The sequence below is a fragment of the Ruditapes philippinarum genome, unplaced genomic scaffold (genome assembly GCF_026571515.1).
Source record: "Ruditapes philippinarum isolate M1 unplaced genomic scaffold, ASM2657151v2 ctg3192_1_1_1_1, whole genome shotgun sequence".
NCBI lineage: Eukaryota > Metazoa > Mollusca > Bivalvia > Venerida > Veneridae > Ruditapes > Ruditapes philippinarum.
Window position 1 is genome coordinate 24695 of NW_026859252.1, and position 25666 is coordinate 50360.

General features: G+C 32.9%; 2 protein-coding genes across 3 annotated transcripts; both read right to left on the reverse strand.

Moving 5' to 3' along the window:
* Positions 1 to 285: 285 nt before the first annotated feature.
* LOC132755797 (cytochrome P450 4F1-like) lies at positions 286 to 12301 on the reverse strand. Of its 2 annotated transcripts, none has more exons than XM_060746715.1 (11): positions 12105 to 12301; positions 9055 to 9211; positions 7614 to 7795; positions 5829 to 5953; positions 5165 to 5227; positions 4602 to 4725; positions 2637 to 2766; positions 2236 to 2365; positions 1762 to 2043; positions 1072 to 1137; positions 286 to 615 (listed from the first exon to the last, which is right to left on the reverse strand). In XM_060746715.1, exons 1-11 carry the CDS (start codon positions 12264 to 12266, stop codon positions 510 to 512), a joined length of 1527 nt encoding a protein of 508 aa, XP_060602698.1. In that variant the 5' UTR covers positions 12267 to 12301; the 3' UTR covers positions 286 to 509. The 2 variants fall into 2 exon arrangements, with proteins under 2 accessions (XP_060602698.1, XP_060602700.1); XM_060746717.1 differs by lacking the exon at positions 12105 to 12301 and adding an exon at positions 9883 to 10056.
* A 2365-nt stretch (positions 12302 to 14666) lies between these two features.
* On the reverse strand, positions 14667 to 24011 carry LOC132755798 (mitochondrial import inner membrane translocase subunit Tim23-like). The gene is made up of 7 exons (XM_060746718.1): positions 23889 to 24011; positions 20828 to 20883; positions 20009 to 20105; positions 19264 to 19345; positions 17186 to 17244; positions 15768 to 15878; positions 14667 to 15311 (listed from the first exon to the last, which is right to left on the reverse strand). The coding sequence occupies exons 1-7, from the start codon at positions 23950 to 23952 to the stop codon at positions 15214 to 15216; spliced, it is 567 nt and encodes a 188-aa protein (XP_060602701.1). The 5' UTR covers positions 23953 to 24011; the 3' UTR covers positions 14667 to 15213.
* Positions 24012 to 25666: the final 1655 nt, after the last annotated feature.

Consider the following 25666-nt stretch of genomic DNA (forward strand, 5'->3'; position numbering starts at 1 on the left):
TTAAAGGCAATTACCTACCATATTTATTTCGGAAGTTTTTTGTTTTAAATTAAAACAATGATTTTTTGCAGATATAAATAGCTTAATACACTTTAACTTTTTGCTATTTTTTAAGTAATGAATATTTTGTCGTTATACTGATAATAAAAATATAAATTAATTTGATTATACATGTACTTATTACCAATTAGCATACAGTTAATACAATGCTAAAACAGTAACACTTGTGTTATTTGTTTGTTAAATTAAACAGATATTGGAACGGTACCAAATGAGATTAAGTAGTAAAGTTTATATAAGTTTATTGAATACAGATCTTTAATAGCATCTTTTACGGCAAATTTGATTGAAACGCGCATCTTACAACAGGATAAATCATTTTCCTTTCTTTTTTCAAAATTTCACAAACTTTCAAAACTAATTATACAAAAAAAGAAAATAATGTTCTTTTCGTGTCTTATCATTTAACAGCCAATAATCTTCTTATATACAGCAAAACAGTTGCATGCCTAGACACGTCGTTTGTCAACGAACATGTACATTCCATTTTCTGTTCTCATTACCGCCGCTTGATTCTTCCTAACTTCGTGACTTGTATCCAGACGAAATGTAAAACTGAAATAAACATATAGTTGTCAACTATCTATTTCATTGAAATTGACTTAATTATCTAAATTGAAACATAGACCTTTCACTGGTTGGTTCATTGCAAATACGCTCATGTTTTTGTGTACCACCTATTACAAATTGAAACTAGAACTTTTATATTAATAAAAACTTGTTAACTACATATGATATTCCATATACATTGTTAATCACATACCCTTGTCGCCTTTGAGACTCCTTAAAACGGAATTGCACGGCCGTGCATATTACGTGACGTTATTTTCAGCACAGTATGCAAACAAAGCGTAAAAATATGTGATAAACAAAAGTATTTCGTCTAGTTTTATCTGTAAAGCTTTACTTAAAGTCTGGCTTTTTTCAATTCGTTCAATAATATAAGTAATGAGCCTACACTCATTCCATGTCCTCTTGATATGCATGAGAAGTCTCCTTAAAGTGACTTACTGTTTTAGGAGTTTTGACAGAACCACCTTAAGTTCGTTCATTGCAAAGTTCTGACCAATGCAGTTCCTAGAATAACAAATACAAAAAAATTTGTGTATTATAAAAAGGAGCCAGTGAAATGATTCAATTTACATAAATATAAGTAATGCTTTTTTTATCATTTCTTTTTCCGGTCAAAATTGCTCTGCCTTTCTTTAATTCACCATTGAATTTTAGCTTTTATTCTATATAACGTATGGCAGCAAGGCCGCGTTATTGCATAAAAAGCGTTCAAAGTCTGATTAGACTCGGTAACTAATGTAGCAGGATGAAACAACTATGTTACAATATTCACTACACTAACAAAATTTATCTGGTCAGTTACATACACCTTGTTTCTAAATCATGTAAATATCATACACGTTGATGTCGAATATATCAAATTCAGTTTTATCATGAAATGACAATCATTGAAATCGTCGAAAGACTAATGAGTAAGTCTCTTAAGAATCAAGACTCGAAGCAAGCATTAGGAACGAACTTTCCGAAAATGGGGTTACTATCAATTAAATACATGTAGCCCAACTATGTACATTTTCAAGCGAAGCACTGGAAGAGATAATATGCAAAATTCACTCTACTTTATGTACAACAACTGTATGCGGTTTATCATTAGATTATTTCTTTTTCTATGGAACATGCTTTACCTACCTAGGTCCAGCTGAAAATGGCACGAACTGGAAATTTTCCATTGTGTCAATATTTTCTTTTGAGAATCTTTCTGGTTTGAACTCCATATGATCAGATCCCCATATATGCTCCATGTGATTCAATGCCCAAATGTTGATCTGAATCAGTGTCCCTTTAGGTGCAATACGGTCACCAAGATCAAAGTCGTGTTCTATATCACGACTGACAATCGGTACTGGTGCATGAAGACGCATTCCTTCTTTAATACACATCGTGAGATACTCCAATTTACCCAAATCTGACCTACAATATATTTCATATTTGCAAAATCTTCGGGCAGAGATAATCAAATGCGATATTTCAAGAATGTTTAGAGTAGATGTCGTACCATGAGTTAATCATGCTTGCACATATTTCAACGAGGAATTTATATGTCAAGAATGAAAAAAACAACACCAATAAATATAATTTCTTTGTAATCATCAATTACCTTACCATTCAATATCGTTGCTATCTCTGTCTCTTAAAAGTTCGTCTATTTCCTCTTGACATTTCCGTTGACATTCGTCATTTTCCGAAAGGGAATAAAGTATCCACGAAATGGCACTGGCTGTCGTATCATGACCTTTGAATAAATTAAAGGTTTATTAGGTTTTATAAAATATCCTTTATCTATGGAGTCAAAAGAAAGTCTTTCGCGTGATGTTTCCTACTGCATTAATAAATTTAATAGTCTGTCTTTAAAGTGTAGTTAACTCATGTTGTGACCCCCCAACTCCCTTCCCCCACCCCCTAGTCGGCAAGTTAGAAGTATATACTATTTATGGGCAGATATATCATAATTATGTAGCGTACTCAGTGTTCTTTTATACCCCTATTTTTTTCAATTGACTTACCTTCAAATAAGAATGTATCAACTTCATTCCTTACTTCTAATCGTGTAAGTTTGTTGCCATCTTCGTCCTTTGCCTTCAGAAGAATGTCCAGGAAGTCAACATACCGTCGCTCTTCGGGCTTTCCTGTTTCCTGAAAATAGTTGTTTCATGTACTATGTCAGTAATTCAGTTTGGGTACGCCTGAATATCTTGTATTAATCAACAATGTTATTTTCTAAAATAAAACAAAAACATTTCCCAACCTGAGAATCGTAGCTTTAAGGTGTTAATGTGACTTTAATAGTTATATTTAATGGATATCCAACGGTAAAAGTACACAGTTTGAACGACTAATACAATAAGATATTGTAGAATTGAACTGCTAAAAGCATTTTGAAACATGTTATTCCAAAAATAGAACGCTTAACTTTTCTCGGTTATTTGACAGCCAAACCGTAAACTATATTTTCTTAGTTCATAAGTAATCATAAGTTTAAGTTATTTACATACAAGAGATAAAACGTTTGGTCAGTAACCTGAATACATTCGCTTACATATATGTATATGTTTCAAGTTTCAAGACGTGTTATAGGGTACAGCGGTAAAACGAAAAATAAAACTATCAAAAACAATTCATTATACAACTGTAATAACTTTATTGCTTGTTCAGTATTAAGATCAGACTTAAATGGCTATTACTTTTTCACAACATATTGCAAACATATCAATGACATTAAAACATAAAAAAATATCAACAGGCATGTCTATGTTGAAATGAAAAAGACAGCCAAAAATGTATGCACAGTAAATCCATAGTGTAAACTAAGAAATAGTTAGAGTCTGTAAATAGTTTAAGTTCAACTTTAAGTTTTAAGAGGAGATAACTATGAAATATAGACGCTGGGTTATGAACTATTTGCTTGATATGGCAGATGATATAGAACATGCATCTGAAGTTTGGTGAAAATCCCGCAACAAATAGTTTTAAACATTAAAAAGCCTTATTATCTAAACGGGAGATAATTTTGGAAAGAAATATGTTTGAAAGAGATAGGAACCTTATCCATTAATATGCTGTGGTTTTGATGAGGACTATGTATTCGAAGTATGACGTAAATTAGAAGATAAAACATTCTTAATAAAAGATTTAAAGTGGAGATAAAGCTAAAACATGGTAGCTTAAGTTATGAACCTTAGATCACATATTCACAAACAGTGGAAAATGGGGTGGTGATATTGAATACATATGTATTTGTCATTTGAAGTATATCCCGAAAGAAATAAAGAAATTGTTGTAAAATATAAAGGGAATATGATTCTGAAAATATGTACTTGAATCATATAACGTTTGGAATGTATGGAACGTATATTTTATGCATTTAAATTTAGTCCCTTTGAAAAAAGAAGATAGAGTTAAGGTTATATATCTAGACAAAATTTTGGCGCGGACAACAGAGTAACACAGATCTCCATCATATATTGTATATGGGGTATATCTGAGCTAAGATTGTATATGAAGTAGTTGAGAAAAGGGATAAATCTATGCTAGAATTTTATATCTTGAAAAAATAGAGAAAATAACAATCCCTAAAGAAAGCCCAACACGGCAAAATTGAAAATGTTGCAGGCTCTGTTTTAATTGAGTCTGATTATGGACGGTACTGTCAAGTGCAAACTACCGTCCACGCCCCCCTAGCACCGGCTTAAGCAGACTTCAACATTTAACATGAACTGATACAATTTTGAATAGCCAATTAAAATGTGTCCCATGTAAGATATGAACAACATTTTGCAGGTAAACCTTGACAAGGTAAGTGTAAAGCCAAATCTCCAAATCTAGTACAAAAAACCGACGCAATCGCCTCGTGGAATAGTACAGCGTTAAACCGGTATGCTAACTACCAAAGATATAACCGAAACACTGTTATTGCAATTCTGGTGACATATATTTATATATTTATCCTAGTAACATGTAAAATAACTTACCAGTTCAAGTTGACGCTTATCAATAATTTCTTCTGACACTGTATGAACAAATTCACAATCCTTTTTATACTGTCGACTGGCTTTAGTAAGATTCCAAAAAAAGTCAACCAACAAAATTGGCTTCCTGTAACAAAATATACTATATACATGTATATATTTGAAATGATAAATATTATCAAATCATCAATAAGTTTCAGATTTCTGAATCTATACATTTCGCTAATTACTATGCACTGTATATATTTAAAGTTCTGCTCAATTTTGACATTTATGAGTCTAAAATACATGATCACAGGGGTCATTGTTAAGTCTTGTCATTTATTTTTTTTAATATAAAGGTCAATACGCATATAAACAGAATTCAGATGTTTTCAACGATAAGTATTAGAATTACAGAAATAACATAACAACACTTGCTTCGATATCAAGATCAAGGAAACTGCATGTCATAAAAGTGAATAATAAAGTTTTGAAAAGGATGCAACGTGTTTTCGGACGTAATCATATGCCATTTTGTCTTGCTTATCATAATGATGAAATCATGGATTAAAAAAGGAACTTACAGAAATCTTTCGAAGACTCTACAAGTTAAACGATTCACTGCTTTAACATACTCATTTGTCTCTCTGAAATCAAAAATGTATCAGTTAATATAGAAAACCCGAAATATGATGCACACTCCGGTAACATATTTTGATTTTTTTGAAACAATTTTTTATAATAAGAGTATTAAAGTAAAAAATCCGTAAGGGGTATACATTGGAGATTGGCTTCATATCTTGGCTGATTTGTGCAATTCGTGTTTTCGCCCCGCGACCCCGCCAATCGAAAAGTCGAGAATTAACAAGTTTAAATGGAAGGGGTGCGGAGCGAAAAGTCGCAGGGATACCTTCATTATGTTTTAGAGACGAAAACGTAACAAATGGTTATTCAAGTTTTATACTTGAAGATATTATGGGACAGTATATAAATAACACATAGGCTAATAACACGGGACACTTAAGAATAAATATAAATTATGTTAAACAAAACCAAATGGTATATGTCAATACTCATTTGCCTTGTTTTCGATATACAATAGGATCAAGGGAAGTAATCTTGTATAATAGCTACAAGAATCAGTACTTGAATTATCTTTTTTTTTTTCAATGCTATGTTAATTTACAAATGTATTAATAATTACTTAAATACTGTTTTAAGAAATTAAAATATTAAACAGTCATATACCCTGCGGTTTGCACATTTTTCGTGTATGAAAATGCACATCTCAGCATGCTATCCAGCGTACATAAACATACTTCATTGAATACCTCAAATCTTTTGCCTTCTTCCGCCTTTTTTGTCAACTTTTCCTGAAATTGTAGTGAACTATTTGCGCAAATATTTTAACTTTGTGTTTAATAATTTATGAGTATAAAATGCTACATACAACATTCGTAGATAATTTGCCTACGCACGCTAATGATAATAATAATCAGAAAAACTTTTTACACAACTATGTATTTTAACCCTTATAACGCTATGTATTTTAAAAAGGGACGTCAATTTTTCAATTTGTACAAAACTATTCACATTTTTAAGAAATGACTGAATATGCAACAATGTAAACAATGATCAGACATAACGAATATCCCAACCGGCTGATCTCAGTCTACAGTAGTCACAATCTTGCCACCAGCAGGCAAATGGTTTATTAATTAAATGAGCCTCGCCATGACAAAACCGACATAATGAGTTTGCGACCAACATGGATCTAGACCAGCCTGCGCATCCGCGCAGTCTGATTAGGATCCATGCTGTTCGCTTACAAACCATATAACAAGAAGAGAAACTGATAGCAAAAAGCTTGGATCCTGATCAGACTGCGCGGATGGATCTATGCTGGTCGCAAAGCCACTGTTGGTTTTGTCATGGCGCGGCTCAAATGTTAATTTAAAGCCAGTTGAGCCCCCTTTGCTTTCCTTTTTATTTCTTAAAAACTTTAATTTTGGTGCATTGTTCCCAAAACCGTAAAATATTCATCTACCTGAAATGTTCAACTTCAACACCAAGTCTGAGGACTGTTGAGCAAAACGTTCTCTAGTAATTGTTTGGACAACTTTAACATGTTTAAGCGGTCAAGAGCGCGATGGCATTGATTTGTACTGACTTACCAAAAATCATCTACTAGTCATAACCACCCTCGACATTAATTTCTTGTCTTGCAGGCCAAACCCTTGTCCTGTTATTGGCAAAGACTAGCGCAACATTGACCAATGACTGAATTAATAGGAGTCATTTTCTAGTCATAACACCATATACAACAAATCTGATGACTGTTGCCAAGCGTTCTTTAGTTACTGGTTCAACTTTTAGTGGTCAAGACATGTTTTGAACATTGACCGACTGGCCTAAAATCAAGCGACTCGATCAACAATTAATGGCTAATCATAATATAAAATCTCTGGACTGTAGGCAAAAGCGTTCAATAGTTATAAGTCAGACAATATGAGCTTTATAAACATACCGACAAGCGCTGTGCAAAGTAATATATATCCCTCCTCCTCGAGATAATGTGGTGGGGTGTAAAAAACGAAATTAGTTTGAGATAGGTAATAGATAAACAAAGCAATAAGTGACATAACGACTGTTGTTAAATAGGTACATGTACATGTAGAACATAAAAATTGGCCAAAATAACTTGTTTCGGAAACCATTTGAGCCGCGTCACGACAAAACCAACATAATGGGTTTGCGGCCAGCATGGATCAAGACCAGCATGCGCATCCACGCAGTCTGATCAGGATCCATCCTTTTCGCTATCAGTTTCTCTACTTGTAAAAGGGTTTGTAAGCGAACAGCATGGATCCTGATCAGACTGCGCGAATGCGCAGGCTGGTCTGGATCCATGCTGGTCGCAAACCCATTATAGATCCTGATCAGACTGCGCGGATGCGCAGGCTGGTCTGGATCCATGCTGTTCGCAAACCCATTATGTTGGTTTTGTCGTGACGCGGATAATTTCAGAAATACCACAAGTATGTCCGCCGATTCGTTGAACACCTTCACGTAAGGCATCAGTATCTCGAAATGGAAGGCAGGGGTTAGCAGACGTCTGTTTCGCGCCCATTTTTCTCCATTGGCCACAAGTAAACCTTCGCCAAGCCATGGCATCAAGAGACGATATAAACCGACAAACCCTCTTGATTTTGGCTCTGAAATCCGAAATACAAACTGTTAAACTTTTATCTTTATAACAAATATAGTCGGAGATGAAAACAGGATAAAATATATCGCAAGAAAGGTAATATATAACAAATTTACCAGTGTAGGATATTTTTTTTTGAAATATTGAAAGATAAAACAATTACGTCTCAGTCAGCTATACATATGTTCACCTTACACAACGCAATAATTAAGCAAAATAAGTATCATCAATTTTCCTTGACAAAATGTCTTTAATTAATGTATCTGTAATTTCAACTCTTACCATCACCCAGGGATAAACGATGACCTCAACTCCTGCACGCAACCCCGCAGTCAAAAAGGGGGCTACCATTTTTTTTTTTAATAACGATTATTATAATAGTCATTGACCAGTTATTGTTAATAAAAATGGTGAAGTACTAAATGTAAAAACTGTCTTAATATAAAAAAGACTGTCCCACTCTTTTATAAGAATTTATTCTGAACTAGATTATTAAATTGGAAGCAATTGTGGCAAAATTTAAGTTCTTTTGACATTATCCTGTCCACCCAACACTTGGATGGGCATATGTCACTGTAAAATGTTATGAGGGAATATGTATTTGTCAATTTGCAAATAACTGCTATGCATGCATCAATATAAATGTTTGACATGTATATTACTATGGTAGGTAACTGATAATTATTTTGTTTGAAAGTCAAAATACCACTGCGTTTATATCTTGCACTTATTTCACATTCAACGCTATTTTTTTTATTTAAATTCAGTGTGCATTATTGTACAGAACCACTTACTACATGTACATGTTCTAGCGGAAACGGAACAATAGGATTGCGAAATCTATACTGTAGTCTGACGCGATGAAAATTTTCATGACTAGAATGAAATCATGAAATATAAACATATATTTTGATATACAATATTGTTTACACTGGTAAAATGTAACCTTGAAATGTATTATTTTAATACACATGTGTCGTCTGTTCCAATGTTGAACAGCGATATTTAGTAATATGGCCTACTTAATTATGACAATAACTTTTCCGCCTTATAAGTATAATTTTAATTACAAGCCTCTACCTACACGTACAACATTAAATTCTTATCACTAACACTACAAACTACATGTAGATAAATTTGTAAAAGTAAATTTGTAAAAGTTTGAGTAGGGCATGTACCAGGGTACCAGAGTATCGATCGGCTCTACTTTGCCGGTTAATCGGTCCATTTTGATAACCCTGGTACATAACAAAATCTTAATCTTACCGTTACTTTTCAATATTTTCCCCATTATCCTTGGACTGCATGCTATAACGAGTGGTTTTTTAAACATGCCCCATATCAACACGTAGCCTTGTTCCTTTCCGTATTTATTACAAATGTCAAGGAAATACTGCATTCGATCATGTCCATCTTTAGGGAACTGAAATTTAAAATGACGACAATACAGAATTTTAGACGGAAAGTCTTCAAAATGATTCACTCATAAATTAAGCATTGACAAAGTAATTATGTCGGAACTAAAATTCAGAACTATATAATTGTATGTACAAATATTCTTGGTATGACATATTTACGCATCTGGAAAAATTCAATCTGGCAAAGATTTATCTATACATGTAATTGAAAGTAAAATTAATGAATTAAAAATAATAAGAGGACAATTTTTCGTTTGAGTGAAATATGGAAAATATTTTCACGAAATATGATAAAAATTCCATATATTTTTACAAGCCGGAACATATTTCATGGGTACAATTAAATAAAACGTCAGAATTTTCTAGAAGGCCACTTTTAAAATCATTAATATTGATCTTAAAACAGGAACTAACAAAGCTGATAATGGTTATAAAGAAATCCCAATAGTGTAAAACTAAATGTGCTGCAGGCTCTTGTTGACTGAGCCTGCCCGTGGACGACCGGTAGTGGTAAGTGCAAGCTATCGCGTCCACGCCCTTTAACAGTATTTAATCCGTATCCAACGTTTCTACATAAAAATGGTGAAATTTTGAATTATGATGAACCCAATCTGTGCACTGCACTTTCTAAAGGATAGTACTATGTTAATCGGAGATGTAACTCTGCGTCCCTTACAGCTTCTTCACTCCTTCAGCTTTCCACTTTCTTGCTGTATACATCTTCACACCAACCACTTTCACTTTCTTATCCCAGCTGCCACGGAGCATAATGACTTGGCGCGCTTTTGTGACCCAGGTTGTGCTTATTTCCCCTTGAAACCTTTTTCTTTACAGTAAGATTCATATATGCAGAAAATAAAGTCACTTATAAAGTGCATCTTTGTTACTATACCAATCTCTAGTTTCTGCCAAACTGTAGCGAAAAAGTCTATATAGAGAAAGGAAAGATAAGGTTTGCAAAGTAGTGTTTCAGCATCCAGCAAAACATTTCTGCTACATGAGCTGTTTTATCTTCTGTGTCAACTACATTAAATGTGGAACAGAGCTATAACCGTTGACTAGATCGATCCAAGGTTTTCGCTCCAGGTTGTCACTAAACTATTTTCAGTTGTCAGCTGGCACATGTATTTCCAAACAGAGATCGGTAAACCAAAGCATCGACTACTGTTACCATCCCCTTCCCCATGCAGGTAGGGATCATATTCATCGGTTGTTAAGGCGCTTCTCACTACTTCTCTCTTGCGTCAGATTCAAAATAAAGCTGTTTCTGTCTCATGTGCAAGGGCTAATTTGGCTTTGTTGCGCACATGTCTTGTCATCCCGAGAACGCCCGCAAAAATTATCACGTTTGACAGCCAACTACCACTGGAAAGAACCTAAACCTTATTCCTTACATGTTTTCATTAGAGGCAACTGTATAGCTCGCAATTCTTTTGAATACTCTCTTCTCATAGAAAATAGGTTTAAGTAGGATAATTTGCTTGGTAATAAGTGACCATAAAACAATGTTTAATAGTTATCTGCTACACAAACTTTTTCTATCTCCAACGTTTCGAGGGGTTAAACCTCTATTTTTTCAATCACATATTTATCTTCTTATATGTCTTATCTTAAACAAGATAATTCTTCATTAATTGTTTCCAGATTGAACATTAAACAATGACAGGTTTAAGTTTGGTCATAATATTGTCAAAGCTTATTGTTTTTATCTCTTTATGATTTATATAGGCCTACGTGATCATTAACAAGTGCAAATTGTTGAGAATATGTGTAGCATATTGCTAACATGACGTTAATCTATAGCTTCGATTTCCAAAGATTAAATGACAAGTAGTGAATATCTTAAACTCATCGATAAAATAATACTAGAACTTTTTCGACGTCTGCTCCAGTAAAATATATACAATGCACTATATTTTGCACTCACACTGTATATGTCCTACATATTACATGATATGCGAAGGCGTAGTGCACAAACATGTGTGTAACGTGTTAAATTCATATATATATTTAAAGACTAAAATATCTGACATTTAAAGATTTTTTCTACAAATATCGACTACCGAATTAGATTATTTTAAAGTGTATCCTGAACACAAATAAATGTGTTTATTTCATAATTAGTTGTGTTTAAGAAGTAAGGCTAACATTGATGCCATTTCAAGAGACTTTATCTATAAAGATCACCTACAGAATTAGATAATAATAAATTTCACAGTACATGTATACCTATAAACAAGTGTTCTATCTGTTTTCGAAAGAAAGGTGCTAGTTAAAATGCATGGATATAATAATTGTTTACACTCTTATTAAAACATGTAAATTATGCTCCCTTTAAAATCAATTTAAGGATGAGTATCTTGAACTCCGATAGCATTTTTCAACGTCTGATTACATGAATAAGACGCTTTGATCTGACATCCTTCCCTACCGCTACCCCACTCCAGTCCAAAAATAACATTTAAGGTCAATTTTCACATTTCGTATTCATAACATTAATAATAATATGCCACTATTACACAATTTTCATGATGCCTCTATAGTATAAGTTTTATAATTATACTATATAACGTCTTATCCCTGTGGTAGCTGGTTAACAAACTAACAATAATGTTTGCATAAACTAGAGAAATCTCTGCTCCCCTTCTTTACAAAAAGCATGTCAACCTTCATCCGCCACTGACTCCGCTTAAGTGGTATTGAAAAATATAAAATCTTACGTAACTTACGTGCACAAGTCCCTTTGCTCCCTTTAATATAGTTGTTATTCTCCTATGATACAATACGATATATAACCGCAGATATATACCAGCAAAATAGTTTTTAAATATAATTATCAATGAGACTTCCATTTTTAAATCCTTTGAAAAATATACAATCCATGCACATGTAACTTACGTGCACAACACTGCCAAAAAGCCAGTGAAATTTCTCTGGACCCTTTGCTCCCTTGAATATAGCTGTTATTCTCCTCACATGCAACAAATATAACACAATGCGATATATTACCGCAGAACCTAGCAAAAGGAGAACAGTTTTAAATATCAACGAGACTTCCATTTTTTAAACCCACTACCCTGTAGGATGTACAGGGTCAAATGATACGCTGTGGCGATCTTTCAACAATAAATACAGATGTGCTCACTCTATGAAAATTAATTCAAGTTCATCACAAGTCAGCTGTGTTTTTAAGCACCATACGTTCACAGGAACTTGAAATTCTATCAAATAACCAAAATTGATATATACCCCCTATGTACTATAAATAAACACTTGAAATTCTATCGAATAACCCATATTAACATTTTTTGATAACATCCAAATGTACCTATACTATCAATAATTTTTATGTTATAAGAGGGTATACATTTTGCATATTAATATCGTTAATATTGATAGAATTTCAAGTTCCTGTGATACGTTAATTGAATCAAAATTTAATTAGCCTATCACTTTAAAATTTAGAAAAACGTTGTTTTTTCTTATATAATTTATCTGTAAATATATGTTTATTACTACTTGTACTATAGTAAATTTGTAAAATTTTGTATCGTTACTTGATTTACACTTGAGAACCGGAATAATAGTACCATGTTAATAATATACATGTATAACAAAATGATAGAATGTCTTTCTCGTATAGTTATGTTTATGGGCAAGGCAAACAAAAGGAAAGAAAAATCAAATTATTTTTGTTATCAACAATGATGTACAAACTGAAAAGTTAGATCTGAGTTAGGAACGTAGTGCTGATTAGCTGAGAATAGGCTGTGATTCCTTCAGCTTACTAAATGGTGATAATTTCGCAATCATGCTCAAACTTACATTGTATATTTATTAATTTTGCATTGTGTTGTATTGCATTTGTGTATTATCTTATACTGTGATGTATTGTATCATGGAAGACGGGAGCAACAGGTTTTGCGTACAAAATGTAGGTCTAAAGACTTATTGAAGAGGACCCTAATGCCCGGAGTTAAATTCAAATACACCACCATCCGCTCTGCGTTGTAATAATTTTGTCATATTTTATGTACATGCAATAACAAGAATATGGCTGTTTTGTATAAGTACTCAATTAAAGGTATAATAAATTCGATGCGATGACGCCGTTAGTATGGGTTATTTTGTAAAAAAAAATTGTACCAGCTTCAAAAGGGCACGTCTAATAATAAAACTGTGTATTAAATATACCAGGACAGTATGTTGATAGATCCCTACTTTGACCCTTAATTTGAAAAACAATAGAGAGAGAGAACATAGCTCTTTTGTTAACAAATATGATGGTATCCTGTTCTCTGATGTTAAGAATTAAGACAGGTCAGAGATCTACATGCATTCCTCGTTATAGGCAAATTTCTCGTCAGGGTTGACGATTATGTGGAGTGTATTCTTATTTTATAGGTGGTAATTTTTTACTGTTGCATCATAGTTTGGAGACCTTTCTGTTGAAAATGTTTTAGAGTTAAATCGTATACACATACAAAGTGCGTTAAGTGAGGTGCCCGCACTTCAGAGCATGCTCCTTGATTGGCTCATTTTTTTTCTTGGGGCAACAATAGGAAAGTCAAATTCGGATGCTCGTTCATTGGTTACTTTTTTCTGGGGTTTCATATTGTGATGACAGGGAACGTGCTTTTATTTCTGTTTATGATAAAAAAGAACATCAAAACAGTCGGCAATCTGATTTACATTAACTAACTAATCAGATAACCTCAGTCTGTGTTTCAATGCTCTTTCTATTACTTATCATTCTAAAACGGAAACCACGCCATTTTTGAACATATGTTTTAGATTAAAATTGGGTATAATTTAGTAAAATCCATGGTGAAAAACAACAGACTGCATGCCATACAAAATTGCCTCAATAAATGTATTATTATCTCCTTTATTTACTTTAAACATAACACACATTATACTTGAATACTTTATTTCATATAAAAACATCAATTTCAGTAATTGCTAAAGTAGGAAATATCTCAAATATCTAAACACACACTTTGATGTTCATCTATTAGAGAATCATATACAAAATGTTTTAAAAATTCAATTCCAAATAACTAACAGCCCCTATAAAATTAATTTTTAGTATTTTTTTTTTTTCATGATTTCCTTCAATTTTTTTATCACATAGTAACAATCAAAATCAAAATGCAAACATCTTTACCCTTTACCAGCTAATTTTCTTATATGGACATGTTAAACTTCAACTTTTGAACAGCCCATAACCGATTTTAGGGATGTCAAAATTTAAGACTTATCACTTTGAATCAAACATATCTTAGGTAAAGCAAAATAATAAAGCATGTCCTATACCAATTTCTTAGTTTAGTGATTGCAATCAAAGCCAATTATTCATTAAACCTTACCCCACCTTCCAATTAACATATTAAAAGTAATGATAGTAATAGTTGAATAACGCTTTGAATTACTTCTCTATCAAATTTATATACTTCCAACACATATTTTATTTTATTGCTAAAACAACATTCATCTTCCATTCATGTAATAGCATTCAGCATATTCATTTTATTCTCCATGTTCACTCTTAAATGTGTTAACATTAAATGACTCAAAAGCAAAGCGAATTTCTTCAATATGAAAGATTAAAAATCAATGTTCTACCTATAACAGTTTTTATTAGAATCTTAAATCAAAGTTCTAAAATAATTAAACAATAAAATTTATCAGCATTTATCAGAAATAATACAACTTTGCTACATCATCATGATCATCAGTCTAAAATGATTTACAATGATGAAGAGACACCATTTAACCCATTGGGCAATATTACACTTCCAAAATAATATCTAGGTCATTTTTTCCCCATAGATTAGGTCCTATATATTATATTGATGACAGCAACTCTCTTGACTTATAGCTTCTGATGTACGAAACGGTGTCCAAACAATGGTGTCCAGTACATTGAATGATTGATAGCTTGCTCTAGAATGAGTCCTTTCATTTGTAAAAACATTGTTCCTGAACTTAACACTTGTAAATGTTTTCAATAGGATGCCCATATCCGCGGACTAGTTGACAAACAGTATAATAATGATAGTCCAAGTCCTACAGCACCACCTTTACGGAGTCCTTTTAATCCCCCTAGAAAAAAAGACAAGAACTTATTAATGTACAAAGGCAAAAATTTCATTATTAAAAGCAAACTAGAATTGTCATTAAAATTATATGATACAGGATTTCACAGAAATGGTCTTTTTTGTTATTTAAAAAAAATTAACAAGTCATAATTCTGCTCTCATATAACCATATAATGACCAAATCACAAAAACACCTAAAAACCTGCATTAGGCAACTTATTAACAAAAAAAGTGAGAAAGTTTGGTTGACATCCCTGAGAAATAGAGGAAGTGTTGGACAATGTTCACATGCCAATCGGATTGCCAGTTTATACCATCAGAAAACCTGTTTATAAATGACACAGACGTACTTAAATAGAAAATTTTGTGTATTACATTATGCATACATCACCAGATCCTAATGTCTATTTATAGAGTTTGAAAGCAAATTATCACAATACTTGTTTCTATGGAAACCTACCTGTACATTTATATAAAAGTCCTGTTGTTGTTCCAGATATCACTGTATTCAAGTCTTCATCATGACTTCCCAATAATGATAAACTTGTGTCTATTGCACTGTACATAAACGCTGAAACCAAACAAATGTTGAATATGAATATATATTTAAGTTTAACAATTATAAATAAATAATACATTCAAATTAATGAAATTCACTATTTCTATACTCGATGTTCAATGTATATCTTGAACAGATTCTGAGACAGGAATGGGCTTTTTTAGAGATCAGTTTTTTTATCAAAGTGGATTTATACATTGCAAATACAGAAATAAAAACAAAACTTTTTTGATTAGTTGCATTATGCCAGCAGAGAGAAAGATACCTCCTGAATTTCTTAGATGGATTTTTCAAGCTTCAGATTTCAGAACTGTAATTTTCATTTTTTCATCATATCAAGATGAAAAGTTTTAGTTGGTCAATCAATAGTATAAAACAAAGATTAACATGGCAAGCTGACATTCACAGCATGAAACGGTAACACAACCCAGTCACACCAGCAGAGCACCTTGGAGGCACTGAGCCAACTAGAACTGCCACTGTCATGGCGTGAATACCCCATCATACCACTTTGTCAGAATCAACAGTGGCAGGACAACCTCCATGCCAAATCTGAGGTCACTAAGCCAGTGCACTGCTAAGTTAATTGTATTCTACACGCTTTAAATGTTAAAGTGTCAAAATCAATACACTGTGGACAGGCATTCTTAAGCATTTGAGCAGACAAGCTTATTATAGTAAAGGCCCCTAAGACCCTGACCTTTGACACAGTCACATAAAAATCGATAGGGGTCATTTACTATCATAAACAACCTCAATACCATATATAAAGACTGTTGACCAAAGTTCTCTTACGCAATTTAGTGGAAAAGCTTTTTTTGGACCTTTGACCCAGTGACCTCAAAATCACTAGGGGTCACCTAATGGTCATGATAAACCTCCATGCCAAATATGAAGACTGTGGGTCAAAGGTTTCTGAAGTTATTGGACAGACAAACTTTTTGGTCAAGGCCTCTGTGAACTTGACGTTTGACCTTGTGACCTCAAAATCAATAGGGATCATCTACTAATCATGACCAATCTAAATTCCAAATATGAAGGTTGTGTGTCAAAGGAATCTTAAGTTCTTGGGGGACAAGGAAAAACCAACAGGCGGACTTCAGGGCAGACAAGCCGATTCCATTATTATGAAAACGGGAGAGGACACAAGGGTGATGAATGCTTGGGAGGGAAGTCTGGTCAGGATATAATGATACATAGGCTGGTATGGTTCTATCAACAACTGAACATTCTCAGTTCCAGCATGGTTAAGGTTAATGAAAGCTGTTGATCATACTGCAAGTCATTTATGTACATTAATACTTAGAGATAATACCTACCAACAGTTCCAAATGCCTGGGCTGATGATGCTCCTTGTTTGCTAATAACGTTTAACATGCTGAAACAAGATTGCATTTGAGAAAAATGCTATGCCACCGCATTAATACCTAAGCTGTAAGGCCTTTTGGGCATTTACAAGAAGGTATTTTAAGTTTTTGAAGCCTTGTACCTACAGACAATAAGATTTTTTTATTTTTTACTATATGTATATATTGAAAATCAATGACCCCCCGGGCGGGGGCAATTTTGACCCCAGGGCTATAATTTGAACAATCTTGCTAGAGGTTCTCTACACAATGTTTCATGCAAAATATCTAACCTCTAGCATTTGTCAATTGCTAGAAGAAATTTTTTTAAGTTTTTACTATATACATATAACGAAAACCAATGACCCCCGGGGCAGGGCCGATTTTGACCCCGGGAGGGCTATAATTTGAACAATCTGGGTAGAGGTCTACAACACAATGCCTTATGCTCAAGGCCTTTTGGGTCTTTACAAGTAGGTATTTAAAGTTTTTACTATATGTACATATAGTGAAAATCAATGACCCCCGGGGCGGGGCCGATTTTGACCCTAGGGCTATAATATGAACAATCTTGGTAGAGGTCTACCAGGCAATGCCTTATGCAAAATATCTAAGCTCTAGGCTATTTGGGTCTTTACAATAAGGTATTTTAAGTTTTTACTATATGTACATATAGTGAAAATCAATGACCCCGGGGCAGGGCCGATTTTGACCCCAGGGCTATAATTTGAACAATCTTGGTAGAGGTCTACCAGACAATGCCTTATGCAAAATATCTAAGCTCTAGGCCTTTTGGGTCTTTACAAGAAGATTTTTTAAATTTATTCTTATAATTCCTTTTGGTTGCCGTGGCAACCAGATTTCTGCATGGAATGAAATTCTTTGAACAACTTTGGAAGCCCTTCACCCAAGGATCAATCCTGCCAAGTTTGGTTGAAATTGGACTATTGGTTTTTCACAAGAAGATTTTTTACGTTCACTATATAATCTATATAACAATCACCCCGGGGCGGGGCCTATTTTGACCCCAGGGCTATAATTTGAACAATGTTGGTAGAGGTCTACCAGACAATGCCTTATGCAAAATATCTAAGCTCTAGGCTATTTGGATCTTTACAATAAGGTATTTTAAAATTTTACTATATGTACATATAGTGAAAATCAATGACCCCGGGGCGGGGCCGATTTTGACCCCAGGGCTATAATTTGAACAATCTTGGTAGAGGTCTACCAGACAATGCCTTATGCAAAATATCTAAGCTCTAGGCCTTTTGGGTCTTTACAAGAAGATTTTTTAAATTTGTTCTTATAATTCCTTTTGGTTGCCATGGCAACCAGATTTCTGCATGGAATGAAATTCTTTGAACAACTTTGGAAGCCCTTCACCCAAGGATCAATCCTGCCAAGTTTGGTTGTAATTGGACTACTGGTTTTTCACAAGAAGATTTTTTAAGTTCACTATATAATCTATATAACACACACACACACACACACACACACAAACAAACACACACACACACAGGTGAATCGCTATATGCCACCGCATCGCAGATGCTGCGGTGGCATAAAAATGAACAGGAAAATGTGAATGCATATTTGTAAACACACATTTTGTAATCTCAATTTCTATATAAACTTAATTCATGGCTGACAGGAATTTAAACATAGGTTTACTCTTAACAAGGTCTTTTAGCTCAATTTGACATTATGATTGTTGTTTTTTTCATTGTCAAGCTGAGCCGATTTTACTACATTGAATATATCTCAAAAGATTTACCATTGATAATAGTAATTGATTAAAAGTTCATATTAGAAATTTTTTTTGGATAAAATATAAATCTGCCTAAAATATAAAAAGACTACCCAACTCTTTTTATAAATTGAATGTTACAATTAAAATTTCTATAGATATTAACAGAAATTTTGTTCACTCACTATATACCCTTGTATTGGCATAATGCATGTCAGAGCCAGTTTGTATTATGAAATAATTTTACATTCATCTTTCTACATTACCATGTGGCTTAAAGTTATTGATGTAAAACACTTACTGTGTTCTTTTAACAGAGGCTTGGTACCCCTTTGATGTTTTGATGCCTGAGATAACACCATTAGCTCCTCCCAGTGCCCCACCTGAATAAAATAATGAGGAATATAATAATAATAATTAGGTTAACTGAGTAACACCTTTAATCAAAATAAATTAGCCTTTATCACAAGTACAGAATATAGAGCCACACCAGCCGGTACATCTGGGAATTCTAAACAGCTCTATAATGTTGGCAGACATTTACATTTTCATCTTAAAACATCAACAAAATTGAGGGACGAAATATTGTCATTTTAGGGCAGTAACTGGTTAAGACTTACTAAATCAAATAGGAGTTAACCAGTTCTTGCTCTAATGTGACGACATGTCCATTTAAGAAATTAAGCCAGTTACGGAGTAGTCATCTACGTCCTACATTAAAATTTTTGTTAAGAATTTAAATTCAAAATCAATGTATTTGAATATTATTTTACTTCATTTTCATACATGCAGCTGAATGTTTTTTTTTGTATGTGTATACACAAACAATTTCAAATGACAGCGGAGACCGCAGATTTTTAACAGAACAAATATTTTAAGTTAAAAAATAAAATAACTTGAAGTGATGTTTAAGAAAACTATTATTTTTTCAACAAAATCCAACTGTGAACAAGGGACATCAAAGCCAGTGTAGGACAGCTTTTCATATAATTTGTGTAGTCATGTTAAGAATCAAGGTGGAAACGAGGTATTCCTTAAACACTCACCTATAAATACACATCCACCTATCTGAGAGAATGCTTTTTCAAACTTGCCTCTCTGATGACCTCCAGCTCCCTCAGATAAAATGTAATTTTCATTATCCTGAAACATAAAGTTACATATATGAGCCGTGTCATGACAAAACCAACATAAAGGGTTTGCGACCAGCATGGATCCAGACCAGCCTGCGCAGTCTGATCAGGATCCATGCTGTTCATTAACAACTATATAACAAGTAGAGAAACTGATAGTGAACCCATTATGTTGATTTTGTCATGACTCGGCTCATATATAGTTTACATGTATGTGTAATTTAAAATAAAATATTCTTTCAGGGTAAAAATATATTAGACAAAAAGAGAGTTTGAAACGGTATACAATAATAATGTGCTGCAATCATTGCTACAAGGTAGGCTAGTCAACACCAACCCTTCAATTCTACCCGTAATTCAATACCACACTGGTTTTCTAAAGTCCACAATGATTCACCTTGTCCCAAATCAAACTTAAAAGTAAATCTGGCAATATATCTTCAGATATTTACTTATTTTCAAATTAAGAAAATAATGTTTATACAATGTAACATTTAACACACATATTTGAACCAGCATTACTCGAAATTAATGCAAACAAATAACTTTTTAGCTTAGTCACATCCTCTGTGCAGGAAGACTAAGTAATTGAGACCAGTTTGATCTTCAGGCAGGTTGAATATCATTAAATACATGTAGAAATTTATCAGTACTAGTTTTAAATTGATGCCTTTTCTAACTTTAGTATATGAAATCTATAAAGTTAATGAATATGGTAAATATTACACTTACTTGAACTATTCTTGGATCTAAGTTCATGTAAGGTGAGAGAGCTGCTGTCCCTTTCACTAAAATACAAATACAAAGAAACATGATTTTAATTTGTGAAACAAGAGCGGATGTACCGGGTTATGCTCCCGGAAAATACAGAGAACACAGAGAAAATATCTCTTATAGTTTCAGAGTTATGTCCCGGACAGTTCAGTGTAAAGGTGAAAAGGGCAATAACTCTAATATTAGGCAAGGCAGAGTTACAATTTTATACACTGCACTTCTTCTTAACAAAATATATTTAATAATACATAAACCACATATACTATATAATATTTATATACAAAGTTTCTTCTTGATACCAGTTATGTCCCAAAGGTTCAGAGTTTAAAATGAACAAGGCAATAACTTTAAAATTAGATAACAAAGCGTTATGGTTCTTTCGCACTGCACTTCTACCCACTACCCAATGAGATATATTAACCTACAAAGTTGTTGAAACCTCTGGTAGTTTCAGAGTTATATTCCTGAAGAAAATTAAGACAGACGGACAATGCGACGTCCATAACAGTTTATAATTATGCTCTCCCTTCGGGCAGCATAATAAGATTAAGAAAAGAATTAATTTATCACATAAAGATAATTAAACCCGGCGCAGGAGTATAATAAATAGAGGATATTGAATTACTGTAAGTTAAATCCTGAATTTATTGAAAGAGTTGAATAAAATTATCCCCGTACTGCCTCTTTCCAATCAGCTAACAGATTTTTCAACAATAACTGACAGTGAAATTATATATAAAAAAAATTCTCTTTCAATTCTGCAAATATTATCATTTCAGCTAATAAATGCACCAACTTTTTAAAATTTTACTTGTATTATTACTATGAATTGAGGACAAATCATTACTGACCCATTTTCCTGTTCTTCAAAATTTCACAACCACTTTTCAATCAGTTAACAAAATATAAACTGTACCACATAAAAAATGTCATACAATGTTAAAATATAATTAGTTCTGTATTTTGGAGAAATTTTGACAAACTCAACTTCAGATAAATGGTAATAAACAATTTTAACCTAATTATAATGCCGTTTTTCAATCTAGATATTTATTTGCAGTGGTAAAGCTGTCACAATTGGGGTATGGATGTACATTTCAATTTGCATAACAGAAAAAGCATGTTCTTGTGAAATTTTTAGGATCTTAGGGTCTATATGACCCGATTCTAGTGACTGCTTACTGAGAGTTATCACAGAGAATGTTTTTCCTTGGTTAAGTGACTGTTACTTTACTGATGTATTACCTTCCAATTAAGAACTGTATGGTAAAATATGTACATATTAAAATTACAACTTTTGAAGTGCAGTATACATTGTGACTTCATGATATTGAAACAGTTGTCCAACTTAATATCCATTTCTGCAGACTGACAAAAAACTGAGTCTGTATATCAATTATTTTTAGAAAATTATTGCGATTTGTAACTGTGTAAATAAAGGATTAGTGGAAAACACACTTTTTACATATTTTGAACTAAAATGCTAGCATTTTCTTTTTTTATCGCCTAAATTGACATTGCTGCTGATAAATTTAGTCAAGGGGAGTACAAGATGTGCTTACAGTTTGGTTACATGACAAATAAGGTCAAAAATAAAAAAATTCTAGGGGTGATTGAAAAGTGGTTGTGATTGAAAACTGGCAGTGTGTGGATATATGCAATCCGGTCAACTCGTCCCCTGGTCAACTCGTCCTCTGGTCAACTCGACACCTTTTTGGTCAACTCGTCCCCTACTTTTGGTCAACTCGTCCCTAATATGGTCAACTCGTCCCCTACTTTCGATCTCTGTCTTTAAAATGTCTTTAAATAATTCTTTTATGTAAAATATGTAAAATTAATACTGAATTTGATTGATATCGAAATATTAATAAAATAATTACGTCTTTTTACGTTAAATTTTAATGATCTTTATCTAAGTGCACGTGCATAGCTTTGATGTCAAACTACAATGACAGGTAAGTTTACAAACATTCAATTAATGTTTAATTAATCGGAGTTTAATGATAATTAAAACTAAAATTAGGTCCAACTCTTTTGATTTTTACCGCCTCCCTGAATGGATTAAAGACTGACGACAGATTAACAGAAATTAGAAGCGCTAAAACTTTATGTCGGTGCGTATTGATCTCATTATAGAAGGATCGTGTTAATTAAATGAAAGTGTGAAAGTGAAAGTAAATATATACATGTATGACATAATATTGACAAAAAAGACATACTTTAAGATATTTTATCTTTGCATATAAAACATGTTTTTATACATTAAATGTTATTGCTATTGATCGTCTTTGTGTTTTTTTTTCTGTATGTAATTTAATCAGAATTATGCATATATATCCTTATTATAAGATGAAACTCCAAATATTCGCATACAAAAAGCGTCAAAATATGTCCAATTCAGTAATTTTATAATATATTATTTTAACAGTCTATAATGATTTATGAACTATATGAAAAACAAGTAGTAATAAAATATAAGGGACGAGTTGGGGACGAGTTGACTAGAGGACGAGTTGTCCAGGGGACGAGTTGACCAAAAAGGTGACGAGTTGACCAGAGGACGAGTTGACTCTGAATCGGATATATTATGCGAGTCTCGGGGAGCATATTATTATTTTATTTAAAGAGTTCAAAACATTCAGTAATGAACTTATACGAATTTGATATTCTATTTATTATAAATATACATTTTATTTGGATTTTAAAGGCGTTTTGAGCTCCACACCCCAAGTGTCACACAGTCTGTGTGGGTAAGCAGGGAAAGGGAGGGGGGGGGGGGGGGTAGTAACCAATCAACGTGCCAAACACCTGTGGTAGGATGCATGATTGTGGGATGTAACATCTTCATATAAATCTTAACAAAATTAAATATACAAAATATACTATATATCTACCCAAACCATATAAATTTTCTAATTACCCCACCCATTCTGAAACTCATGGCGAAGGACAAATTGAGTTTTCTTAAAAACGTAAGAATCATTCCCGTTTTAATGAGTTAAATATAAAACCTTTATACCTGGAATATTTAGATCTGGATCACTGGACCCGAAAAAACCACCAAAGCCTTTATTTTCTGTCATAATTATGGCCTTATGCAATAACACAGAACATGGACAATTTTTGGGATGTTCTTGTTTAATAAGACATATGAAGAATATGTTCAGTTTTAATAGAGGTAGGTTGAGTACCGCTATTTCGGATAATGATTATGAATAAAAGTCAAGATATTACGAAACTATTGAGTTAGATGCCAGCCCGCATAGCTCAATCGGTTAGAGCGCGAGACTTGTAATCTCGACATTGTGGGTTCGATTCCCGGGCTGGCCAACTAAAATTACTAATCAGTCTTTAAGATGGCTCTTTAAATCGAGGTCCCGTGTATGGGTGCTTTAATACTTGGCACGCTAAAGAACCAGGAGAAGCTTCTGGAATTGGGGCATCTTTCTGTACTTGTAATTGCACTATCCTCCAAAAAAATAAAATGACAAATACTCTTCTGGAGGACTCGCCCATATGGGCAACCGGTGGCGAGTATAAATAAACGCAAATACACACACGTACACAACTATTTAGTTGTTTTGCCATGTATAGTAGATGACATTATATAAATTATGCAGATTGTGTTGTTGTTATTTTGGTTTGTTTGTTGTTGTTTTTTTTTTCTTCAAAAATTAATATTAATGAAATGTTTTTTATGGAATGAAGTCTTCTCTTATACACGTATATGTGATAGTAGTCAGATCGAAGTAAGACCCGCAAGGTATACCACCCTTAAAGTAAGAAAACGGTAAATCCGCTGAAACAGACATAGATAAAGCCGAAACACTTAATTGCCAATTTACTAGTGTTTTTACAGAGACAATTTACAGTTCTGTTCCGTACTCCAAACCTGGGACATACGATTTATGCGCAAAAAATTTCAAATAAAAGTATGAATTAATTGATTTTATTTTCTGTCATTTAAACATATTTTCATTTAATTATTTTCAGTTTTTATTCGAATGTTCTTAAATTATTCTTTGTAATCGTGTTTTTATATTTATGATGTTAATTATAATTAGTTATCATTTGGAAAGTTTGGATCTCTTTTTACAGTACAGTGTATCCAATTTGGGATATTTTGGGACATACAATTTATTAATTAATTGCCCTTTAAATTTCTTTAAAAGACCCTGTGTTTTTTCCTCTTTTCAAACTCTGACGAAGGTCAGAACTTTATATTAACACTGATATTGATTTTAAACCAGTTTTTTATGATAAGATTAGAAAATTCCACTTCAAAGACAATAATATCTAACATGCGTTTATGCCATTATGATTATTTTTTACATTTGATTATACAACAAATACAGTCATTTATCTATATATGTCTTACACGTATTTTGGAGGGAAAAAAAAACAGGAAATTTCAAATAAATATTGCATACATCTGCATTTTTGTTATTTACCCTGAGGCCCTCTTATCAGCAGGAGAGTGGTATAATGAAAACAGTCCCTCTCAGAAAATACCAATACACAGTATGACTTGAGACTTTTCTCTTGAATAAAAGCATTCCCTTTATACATTAAATTTTTAATATAGAAATCTCGATAACGTTATCAATTTTATTTATTCCATGGAAAATTTTTAATTATTTATATCTTTAAAAAGTATGCAAGCATTTCATGGTTAAAAAACATAATATCACAGTGTATGGATTGTTTTAAAATCAATGAATTAATATTCTCTTTTAATCTTGAACATGAGTAATTGCCTCTTAAGTTATATATTATTATGCAAAATGGCAAGAAATG

Coding starts and splice junctions, on each gene's coding strand:
- LOC132755798 (XM_060746718.1), bottom strand. CDS start 23,952: ATGACAGAAAATAAAGGCTTTGGTGGTTTTTTCGGGTCCAGTGATCCA. Junction 20,884..23,888: donor TCCAGATCTAAATATTCCAG/GTATAAAGGTTT, acceptor TTTGTATTTTAG/TGAAAGGGACAGCAGCTCTC. Junction 15,879..17,185: donor CCAGGCATTTGGAACTGTTG/GTAGGTATTATC, acceptor GTTTGGTTTCAG/CGTTTATGTACAGTGCAATA.
- LOC132755797 (XM_060746715.1), bottom strand. CDS start 12,266: ATGGAAGTCTCGTTGATATTTAAAACTGTTCTCCTTTTGCTAGGTTCT. Junction 2,044..2,235: donor GATAGCAACGATATTGAATG/GTAAGGTAATTG, acceptor AATATATTGTAG/GTCAGATTTGGGTAAATTGG. Junction 1,138..1,761: donor CCATTTTCAGCTGGACCTAG/GTAGGTAAAGCA, acceptor TTGTTATTCTAG/GAACTGCATTGGTCAGAACT.